This window comes from Podarcis vaucheri, assembly GCF_965113315.1.
Source record: "Podarcis vaucheri genome assembly, chromosome: 13".
NCBI lineage: Eukaryota > Metazoa > Chordata > Lepidosauria > Squamata > Lacertidae > Podarcis > Podarcis vaucheri.
Window position 1 is genome coordinate 56,526,676 of NC_138751.1, and position 11,436 is coordinate 56,538,111.

The 11,436-nt window shown below is 46.8% G+C and overlaps 1 protein-coding gene across 2 annotated transcripts in view; it reads right to left on the bottom strand.

Moving 5' to 3' along the window:
- Positions 1 to 8,603, bottom strand: part of VWC2 (von Willebrand factor C domain containing 2) — a 34,807-nt gene extending 26,204 nt beyond the window's left edge. Inside the window, exons 1-2 of one of the 2 annotated variants that reach the window (XM_082196474.1) lie at positions 8,467 to 8,603; positions 3,416 to 4,206 (exon numbers count right to left, since the gene is read on the bottom strand). In XM_082196474.1, the coding sequence (XP_082052600.1) occupies positions 3,416 to 4,132 (717 nt within the window). In that variant the 5' untranslated portion in view covers positions 4,133 to 4,206; positions 8,467 to 8,603. Of the gene's footprint in view, positions 1 to 3,415; positions 4,207 to 7,072; positions 7,201 to 8,466 lie in introns of those variants that run through there. The other variant, XM_082196475.1, reaches the window with a different exon arrangement.
- Positions 8,604 to 11,436: the final 2,833 nt, after the last annotated feature.

The following is an 11,436-nucleotide window of genomic DNA, read 5'->3' on the forward strand; positions in this document are numbered from 1 at the left end:
AATGAAAACATATGGCATACAACTTCCTTCCAAAGAACACGACACACTGCTTACTCTTTTGGCTTTTGTAATGAGGGGTGCTTGTCTGCTTTTGGCACTGTTTATTTCTATGAATCATGCCATCAGTGCAGTTAGAATGAGTTTAATACAAAAATACATTTCATCAATTATCTGTGACCCAGGTACAAGCTCCTATCTAAGACCTAGCTTGGAAGGTACAAGCAACCATCTTGACCCTTAATGCTTACAGAAAGGATCAGCATAATAATCTCGTGTTGACCGGGAAACTTAATTAACACCCTTATGTAAGAAGGAAACAGACTTTGTACAGACAATGAAGTTCCTTTCAAGATGCCATTCTTATTCAGGAACTGTATGATCATATGGTATTCCCAAATTAAAGACCACGTCCCCTCAGCTTCAAAATACATTAGTAAACAGAATAGTAAACTAGCACATATAACCAATGGTTGAAACAACTCACTAAGGAAACCCTCTTTCTTCTCCATGGAGTACGGTTGGCCCCAAACTGTACTTAAACCCCAGATTTTCAAAGCTTGGGTTGCTCACAATCTCCACTGGTATCCTCTTTTTGTTATACATTCTCAAGGACCAACCTTACGCTTTGATGGATCATAAGCAAAGGAACAGGTGAGAAACCTGTCGCTTTCCTGGCACAGGATTCTGAAGGGGGAGCCTAACTCTCACAGGAGGTACAGATCTCTGATCCTTGGCTTTCCGCTGGGCCTGCTTCTAGATCTGGATCCCTCCCCATCTTCTCTTTTAATGTGAGTCTGTGGCGCATTGTTGCACTCACTCTTCAGGCTTAGGTACTTAGAGACTCTCTTTGCACTCTATAATTAAGGTGTATAAATGCTTAGTGACTGTATTTATTGCCCGCAAATTTTGCTCCCTGAAGCAACATCTATATACCCTGTCTCTTTTAGTTTCATGTAATAAACCAATCTTTCTTCATTCCTTTGGCGTATTCCTTTATTGAGCATAAGGTGAAGGGTAATCACGTTTTCGTAGTGGGTGCATATACTGACTCTCTGAGTACACCTGGGTGGGTGGGGGGTTCAGAGTGTATGCAAGCTATTCGCAAAATGTGGAGACAGGCAGTATAAAACTTCTAGTTTATAGCTTTCTGTGAGTTTTCCCTTAACTGCCAATTGAGAAAGAGAAAGAGAGAGAGTGTGTGTCATGTGTCTAAAGTTTTAGGGCTTTCAAGCCAAACCACATTGATTTAAAGGTTGAGGGCTTTGAAGCTGAAACCAACACAATTTAATGTCAGAGTTGTTGACCTGTGGACACCTAAATTTATGTATCACTTGCACCCATCCCCACTTTCCATGCAAATACTTTGAATATTCTTTCTTTTGAGGTTAATCATCTCATGGGAGGGTTTGTACTTAAAAGGCAGATGCTGGTTTTGCAAATGTCTAGGGTCTTTGTGGAAGACTCAGTGGAATCCCTAATTGTTCATGTTCCATTAAAATTTAGGTAATTTTCTTTCTGCAGTTGCCTTGGAAACACTTATCGACCATCGGCCAGACTTAATACCATAGACAGAAGAACACAAAGGAGTGTCTCAATTTTTTTCTTCAATACATATTGTATTTTGGAACATTTTATGTAGTTCTAAAATATATTAGGTGAGATTAACATGGGTTTCAATATAGTTTATTTCTGCTTTTGAAGGCTTGGGTGGCCTCACTTTCATAGAGTGCCCTGGAACACAACTCCTGACCACAACTGCATCTGGGACAAAAGCCAGTTTTAGAAGGAGAAAGCATATTCTGAGTGTGACATAAGCAACAGGTAAAACTTTTTCACGATTGCAGAAAAATCTTTAAACCTTGCCAGAACAATCGACTGCCACACCAACATGTGCTGTCAAGAGGCTGCTTAGCAAGGAAGGAGCCGTGACATTTCTAGAAAGCCTCCCAGTGAAGTGTTTGTGCATTTGGGAAGATGAATGTTTTAAATCTGACAGGCCACTAAAACAATCAAGTAAGGTGTATGACTTTTTGTAAGGACTGCTAACGTTTAAAATTCAGTTATTTGGGGATTGCTTAATGCTTGCCAATTATATGAGACATATTTCAAATAAGTTAAGAAGTAACCAGGAGAGAGGTCAGAGGAGTTAGGAAATGAGAGCAAGTTCATGGGGAATCAGAACAGCAAGTAGTAGCAGTGGAGGAAGAAGCGGAGCAGGAGAGGCTCAAGGACAACGAGACATTCCCATCTTCTACTTTTTTAAAAGGAAGCTCGGAATCTGTGCCCCTTGCAGCCCTGCCCTCTGGTCCAATTGTACCACTGGTAATCCAGCCTTGCTTGAACCAAGAACTATGGTTAATGACTTCTAAGCAAGTCAAAATTCAGAAGTCAACTTTAAGCATAGTTAACTGGTTTGTTCTGCTGACCAAAAAGGTTACTTCAACTCTTTCCACCTTCAGATGTTTTCTGCTGAAAAAAAGAAGAGCTAAGCAGTTCCTCCCCCATTGGTCCTCCGCTGAAGACTGAACTCTCCCATGGCAGCTTGTGGTTTGTTTGTTTTTAAAAGAAGAAATTGGGAGAAACACCGCCTCCCTGCATGTCACATATAATTTCAGCCCTAGAAACATGCTTTCCAAGTGGCATGTCAATAAAGTGCAGTTCTCTACATACTGATAGATAAGAACTCTTGCAAACAATAAGCCGGCAGCACATAGCCCAGTATTTTTTTAAAAAGTTCCCCTGAAATCAACCATGTCACTGAGCCTAAAGTACAAATCATTTCAGTGTTCTGTCAAAGATTAATTACATTTCCCAAGTTAATGAAAATATTGCCTCATTAAAGTGTTTTACCAGATAGAAATGCCAACCCTGATTAAACTAGCCATATCATGCTCCCTGAAATATGCTCTTAGTGTTAGACTACAGACTAACAGACCTGACAGAAAGATTATGTAACTCTGACATCTCATTTGAAGAGGCAAAAGCAGGAGAAAATGTACAAAGCCAAATCAGAAATACTGTGTTCTTAACCACAAATAATATTCCTCCACCTTCCCCCACAAAACCCCTTAATGCTAATGAAATACAGGAACAATAAAATTATTGTTCTTAAAATACAATGGACATCCACAGGACATCCCAGCTATTATTAAATTACTTAACTGTGATCATGAGCTTTACAGATGTTTTTAGAAAATTATATAACAACGGAATTGAAGAATGACCCGAACCTCCTTGTTAAAATATTGTGCTTTTGTCTAATGTAAAAGCTTGTATTTTTGGAGGACTATAAAGTGCAAGAAAGGAGTGAAAGAAATGTCAAAGAAACCATTCTGTGAACCCGAAAGCCAACAGGAGGACAACGTCCCGAGAACAAGCCCCTTTCTGCTTACCCCCAGCGCCCCTTTCTCCTTACCGTGAATTCTTCCAGTGTTTGGTAGGTTTTGCCCCGGAACTCGCAGTAGTTTTTCCTCTCTTTGCACTGCGGGCAACACTGGCTGGTGTCCACATGAATACAGCGAGGGTGGAGTCCGGGGCACTCGGGCTGAATGCAGAGAGGGCCCTCTTCAGTGCAAAGGCACGGGCATGCAGAGGGACCTGGCGTAAACTTCTCCCCAATCGCATAAACAAAGCCACTCTCGTCCACACAGCCTTTCCCACGGTAATCCGGATAAGCATATTCCTCTGGCGGCTCAGGGGTACCACCAGCAACATCCAAAAAGGAAGACTCTTCAGCAGCTGGAAACTCCTCCTGAACAACTTCCGTTTGCCCTTGGGCTTGGAGACTCCCAAACTTTCCACTTGTTGCTTGGCTACTCAAAGCTTGTTTTTGCTTAGTCCAAGATTCCTTATTGGAATAATTTCTGCTGCCCTTGCTTTTCCAGTCTCTGGTGCCCTCCTCCCTCCCACTCCTGCCCATTTCGTTCATTTTCCCAGGTCTTGTCTGATTCTGGCTCTCCCGGGCTGATGTGTGATCCCGCTTTTCTTGGCTTGGTCTTATCTCCTGCTTGTCTTGAACTTTTGCCAGTTTTGGGAAAGATGCAGCGGAACTGCAGAGAGCAACCATCAAGCAGCAAGTCACAAGGAGAGAGCCAGAGAGAGCCCCAATTGCCATCGCAGAAGAGCGTGGCATCACCTAAGGCATCCCAGAAGGGCAGGGCACGCTTCATTCACATCCAAGGGAACCACTCTATCAGGCCACAGTCCCTGGAAAGAGAGCAGTTCAGATACCTCAGTTTTCAGCATGCATTTTTTGTTCATTGCAAACAGAATATATACACCTTTATCTGTCATGTATAGAAAGTCAAGGATTTTGAATTGCAACAGAGCCATGGGTTTGTCTGGCATTCTTGAAAAAGACCTGCACAGTTAGCATATTTATTTATTTTTAAAAGATAGGTCAGAGATTTGGTATCTTATCATAGGATCAGGGAAGGAACACTGAGGGTCATCTAGTCCAACCCCCTGCAGTGCAGGAATCCTGCCCATAGCTAACCCTGGGTGGGCTCGAACCACTAACCTTCTGAATAACGCACTGACCCATTGCGCCATGGGCTCACCGTAAATCATTAGAAAGGATAAATCAATATAATGTGTATGAGAATCCAAAACATCTGGATAAATATATAGTCATACAAAAATAAATGCAATTTATAAAAAGATTATATTAACAGGGGCAGATGCTGAAGACTGGAGAGGGAAGTATTACTGTATTTTAGTACAACGAAGAGCTCCAAATAAGATAAGCTTTGCATAGCCTTAAACCATCTTTCTTTCTTTTTTACACTCTGAAGAGGGAACAAACTTCACCGATAGCTTTGTTTAAACTGGATGTCCATGGAAGGAAATGAACCTCCTCAAATCACAACAGACTACATAACAAGCATCTGTCAAAATATTTCCATATTCTGACTTCATGTGCCAGCATTTTCACTAATTTTTCATTCAGTCTGGGTAGAAGAGTTGCATACCAGGGAATAAAATTATAACCTAGGTTTATGGAAAAAAGCCTACACACACACACAGGAAAAAAGCCTACACAGAGAAAAATCTCACAGTCCAACAAGCTAAGTTCAACAAACTAAAACCAAACTTCCATGTGAATTCTGTCCAACAAAATTTCCTAACTTTTCTTTCTCATATACAGAATGCTTCTCATTAGAGAACTGTGGTGTATAATTTAAAATAAGTTAGAAACAGCAGTCTCGAATAATAAATTCCCTGGATTAAAGAAAGGTGAATCTAGATGTGTCATCAATTACCCTCCACATTAATTAGCATGTAAAACATGCAACCTCTTCTGTTGCTTGCCAATGAAAAGAAAATACTTCTTCACACAACTGATAGTAAAACAACTGAACTTGCTCCCACAAAATAGAGTGGGGACCACCAACTTGTATGGCTTTAAAAGAGGATCAGGCAAATTCATGGAGGAGGAAAAGGCGACTGGTGGCTCCTTGTCACATGGCTTTGTTCTCTTATGTCTCTGAGTACCAGCAGATGGGAATCACCAGAGGGAAGAGCACTCTTGCATTCAGGTCCCCCATGTATTGTTATTATTATTTGTTAAATCTGTATACCACCCTTCATCTGTACATCTAAGGGTGGTTTGTAAGGTAAAATTACAATATAGGCTTTCCACAGGCCCAGGGTTGATCGCTAGGAGAACAGGACGTTGGACTAGAGGGGTCTTTAGCTTGATTCATACAGTGGTACCTCTAGTTGCAGATACGATCCGTTCCGGGGTGCCGTTTGCACCCCAAAAAGTCTGCAACTAAGGTGGTGCTTCTACACAAGCGTGGAGCGCGATAGAGTGCGCAAAACGCTTCTGCGCGTGTGGCAAAACCCGGATGTCTACACTTCTGGGTTTGCCGCGTTTGCAAGCTGAAAAGACGCAACATGAACCTAACGCAACACGAGGTATGACTGTATGTTCCTATCTATCAATCAATCAATCAATCAATCAATTGGTTAAAGATTGGTTATAAATTAATACTCCCGCCATTTCCACTCAGGTCCTCTATTTTTAAACGTAAATACACCTGATCTCACCTTCCAAGCTCACAGCAGAAAGGTTTTGTGTCAGCAGCTGAGTCCCCATGGGCATGCAAGGGCCCACCAGGGCTGATGCCACTTGCTACAGCATCGCTTCATTCTCATATATGCAGACACAAACAGTGTATACCTGGCTACAGAAGCTCATTTTATTATTTTTAAACATATTATCCTTTTCTACAAGAAAATGCTTATAATTCAAGTAAATTCACATCAGGGCAGCAGAGGCAAGTTCCATTTTATTCCTGTAATCATTATAGTGCTACGATTTAAGAGAGTATAAAATGTGAAAATGACCGTGCTCAGAACTTTGTTTTATTTTTGTCTGGGTTTGCATACTGCTTTTTGTTCATCAACCTCCGCCCAACATCAGGAATGCAGAAGCAATTGTAAAGGATGGAGTGGGGAGGAATGTTTACTAGGTGCCTCATAGATGACTGTGGGGAGGGCCTGCAAGATCATTAAGTCCAAGGACTAAAATGATCTTGGGGAGAATGCAAACTCATATATCCCTATCCACAGATGTTGAGAAGAAGGAAAGGAATGAAAAATAAAATGAAGAACCACCGTGGTGTAATGGATAGTGCTGGATTTGAGACTCCTTAGTTCAAGTTCAAGGGATGCCAGCGGTGCTGTGGGTTAAACCACAGAGCCTAGAACTTGTCGATCAGAAGGTCGGCGGTTCGAATCCCTGCGACAGGGTGAGCTCCTGTTGCTTGGTCCCTGCTCCTGCCAACCTAGCAGTTCGAAAGTACGTCAAAGTGCAAGAAGATAAATAGGTACCACTCTGGCGGGAAGGTAAACGGTGTTTCCATGCGCTACTCTGGTTTGCCAGAAGTGGCTTAGTCATGCTGGCCACAGGACCCGGAAGCTGTCTGCAGACAAATGCCGGCTCCCTCGGCCTATAGAGTGAGATGAGCACACAACCCCAGAGTCGTTCACGGCTGGACTTAACAGTCAGGGGTCCCTTTACCTTTACATTCAAGTTCACTTGAACAAGTCAGTTACATTTGCATACCTTAAAGACTAGGGTGTGCTGAGCTCTCCTATGTCATCTGTTCAGATGCTTGGAAACAGACACCATTATGAAGGGTCTGCTCCATCTTTTCACATTCACTTCTGGTGATCAAAACGTGCAAAAGGCCCCTTAAAGAATGGCAAAAAACCAATATGTGCAACTGTAGACCATGGAGCTCGCTCTCCCAACCAGGGCATTTTTGTAAGCGAACGAGGGAGACGCTCCTGCCTCTCTTCCTAGAAAAACAGCACAGCTCCCAACCCACTTCTAATTCTAGCACTGCTGTTGTCCCCTGCCTTTAATTTGGTGAGCATCTTACACCTCAACTCACCTTCAGCCTCAGTTTCCCTATCTGAGAAATAATACCCCAGGTTGGTAAGGAGTATGAAGACTGTAGCGCACTTTTCATGTTTCGAAAGTTCAGGGTTCAGACACTTGGGAACTGCTAAAACCTCTGAGTTGAAAAACAAGGCAAAACATTCCAATACATTTAAAAAAATACCAGAAATAAAGACTGCATATACGCCTTTACTGTAGTTTGTGAAGAGTGCTGGGAATTGTAGCTCTGCGAGGGGTACACTACAATTCCCAGGATTTGGGGCAGGCAGGTGTAACATATATGATGCGAATGCAGCCCCAGAGGAATGGGCTCTCTGAGAATGAGAAATAACCCCCCCGGGATTGTCAGGAGAATGAAGACTGTAAGGAACATTTCATGTTTCAAGAAGTCCCAAAGAAAATGACAAAAGAGTGACAATAATAAAATGAAGAGAACACCTCAGGGTTCAGGGAGGCTGCACACCGCGCCCATTGCGGGGAAAGAGCCCTCTCGGGGGCCGCGCAGAGGCCGGTTGGGGGCCAGCTCTTTGAAGGGTAAAGGACAGTGCCCAAGATTCGTTGGGGGGAAATATGTGCTCTGAAGGCGGTGGTTTGCAAGAGAAACACACGGACAGGCGGACAGAGAGACACTCGGAGGCTGTAACGGCCTTCTTGGAAGACAGCCCCGCTCCGCCCGGGGAAACCAAAGGCAGGTCGCAGCTCCATCTTCGAGCCCATTCCAGGTGGGCATGTCGGGAACGAGCCCGGGCGGGCGGGAGGGAGGCTGGGCGGGGAGAGCGGCCGAAGGGCGCCGGGGGGGGACGGGGACGGGGACGGGGACCCGGCGGGGCTGCAGCTGCAGGGAGCCAGCCCGGGCGGGAGCCGGCTGCCGCAAAGAGGCTGGCGGCTCCGTGGCGCTGCCGGGAAAGGCGCCGCGGGGCTCTCGGCTGCAGAGGCTGACCGGGGCTGCCGACGCCGCGACCCGCAACTTCCCTGCTCCCCAAACAGGCAAAAGTTCCCCTTCGCGAGGAGGCGGAGAAGGACCCCCTCGCCCCCCGCCCCCCGCCGGCGCTTACCTTTGCGCGCATAGCCCGAGCCCAGCAGCTGCCCTCGGCTTCCCGTCAGCGGCGGCTCTCCTGGGGGCTGCCCGCCATCCTGGGCTGCTCCGCCGCCGCCGCCGCCGCCCTGGCCTCTCCTCCGCCCGGCCGAGGGCTCCTCGCTTGCCCGGCTCCGGCCGCTCCCTCCGCCGCGTCCTTCGCGCTGCTGCCTCCGCCTCAGACGCGCAGCGAGCGAGCGAGCGAGCGGCTGAGGCGGGCGGGCGGGCGGGCGGGCGGGGCGGGGGCGCCGGTGTCGCGCAGGGCGAGCCGCGGCCGAGGGCGCCGCGCCGAAATGAGCCGCCGAGGGAGACGGCGGAGCGGCGAGCGGGTCGGGGGGGCGCCTGAGGCGAAGCCCCCGCCTGGCTCCCCGCCCGCCCGCCCGCCCGCCGAGGGAAGGGCCCCGTCGGGATCCCCGGGGGCGGCTCTTCCGGCGGGGCGCGCCGAGCCGGGCTCCCGGGCAGCAGCTCCGGCTCCCTGGCGCCCCGCAGGACGACCCCCTTCGAAGACGCGCAGGATGCCTCTGGCTCTCCCTTCATCTGCCCCCTGCTGGTTTCCGCGGCCGGGGCTCCAGGAAGGGGGCAGAGCAGCTCAAAAGGCACAAGGGAAAGGAGGGGAACCAAGAATTTGAAAACCATTCCACGTTAATAGGAAAAAAAGACTCCTTGTATATTAAAAGATCTATTACAAGCCTACAGTGTTATTAATATCGGTTGCTTGATGGCATCCGCCCGTCTCAAGAGACAATGGAGTGTGCCTCCAGGGGTGATGTGAAGCCAATCTTTGCAGCACCCAAGTGCCCTTCCTGGGGCACCAGGTCCTGGGCTGCCAGGCGACAACCTCGCGGAGGTGGTCCAAAGGAAAGACGTTTGGCACCAGCCTGGCCGCAGGAGCTGAAAGAAGGAGGTGTCCAAGGTGCCACCCAGCTGCCTTACGGACTCTACTCCAGATTTGTGGAGGGTTTCCTCCTGAGCCTTTTCTTCTCCTGAAGAGATCCTGGAAGCCAGCAGAGACTTGGGATCAGAGTTTCCCTTCTTCCCAGGTGGACCAGCCCCATCTTGCCCCCACATGCAGAAAGTGCCTTCTTGACCACTGGACCCACTCTGGGTCTCCTTCGCCTGTCTCTGCATGCAGGGGAAGTCCTTAACTCACCAAGGGGTCATTAAGACCCATCAGTCAAAGCCGATCCCATAAAAACCCAAAGAGGTCAACTGGTCAGCACTTCTGAATAAAAAACCCCACATGAAAAACCAAAAAACTTTATGCTCCTCAAGGAGCATATAAAACTTGAGAGGAACTTGACGAAAAAGAAAATCATTTCCAGTCTCCAGTGGAAAGTGAATAGTAAGAGAACCCATACAAGTAATGCTGACACAACCCCTCACACACACGCAGAATAACAGAAGCATAACCACCCAACCCCACTCACCCCTTCCCTCTTTCTTTTCTTTTCTTCTTCCTAATTGTTTAAACCAATTCATAAGCCAAGACAATATACATTGACCACTAATAATGAAACATGTTGTAGATATTTTTCCAAATTTATTATGCTATTTTGGTGACATACAAATGACATGAGAAAAATTGGTATACTTGTTAGTATAACATTCTTGTTTATATAACCCAATTTAAAAAAAAAATCACAAAAAAAATCTCCAGTATAATAAAGAAACCCTGAAACATTTTCAGAATGTATAAGTTGAATTCATTGGTATGCGAAACTTTGTATTGATAGCCTTATTGACTGATAATAATTTGGTAAATCTTGAGAAGCTTAGTTTTGAAGTTTGGGATTTGTGAAGGCAGATGTTCATGTGATTTTAACTTGTGATTGTTAAAATGTTGATGCATTTAGAGATGTCAAAAGCACTGAAATTTCAAGGATGTTGATATGGGTGCTGCAGGGGGCCTCTCCCATTAAATAACTAGCTGGGGGTCATGGAAGAAGTAAACAGAGCGGTAAATGCACCCTTGTTGAAGAAGTCGCCTTCGAGTGCTCCCATCTTGGGCACTTGCAAATCAGTTTCATATTTATTTACTTAGCAAGATGTTTTAGCAGATGGTGGCTGGATAACTCCAGTCTCTTGCATGAAGCTGATTATCTGGTAATATTTCAGCCTGATCTCAGGCCTAGTTTTCTCACTGATATCCCATTGATCACAACCTACACTTGTCAATTCCCTTGAAATCCCTTTAACCACCTCTTTCTCTTTCCTGGATTGGGGGTGGAGCAAGGCAGTGCTATACACTGGAGCCTATATTCATGGTTTGACCTCATATGGGGCTTGACTCTTTTTGAATGGTAAGTTGGGTGTTTCTCCCTGTGCTGCCTAACATCTACACAAAACCACTGGGGAGGCAGTTGTCTGTGGTGTTGTGTCATAATATACTGATGACACCCAACTCTGTTTCTCATTTTCATAGAATCTGGGAGAGGCAGTGGCGGAGGAACCCTCTCCAGCACCCGGGGCAGGACGCCGAGAGGTGGGGCGAACCGCCTGGTGATGCACGCGCAATGTCCGTACGGACTGTGCATGTACGGCATCCCGTACAGAGTGCGCACACACGACAACCATACGGGCTGCCACACATGCGGCATCCCCATACAGAGTGCGCATGTGTGGCATCCCGTATGGACTGTGCATGGGTGGCATCCCATACGGAGTGTGCACATGTGACGACCATACGGGCTGCCATGCATGCACCCTCCGTATGGCCTGCCACTTGCACAGTGACCGTACGGGCTGCCGCGCAAGCGGCATCCCATTCAGAGTGCGCACGGGCGGCAGCCCGTATGGTCACCGTGCACGAGGTGGTCCATATGGACGGCGCGTGCAACAGCCTGTACAGATGCCGTGTGCGGACTGCGCATGCCCTCAGCTACTCTACAGCTGGAGGGAGGCAGGGGCCATCTTGTGAGGGGGGAAAACCCAGAGTGCCACCCGGGGCGGC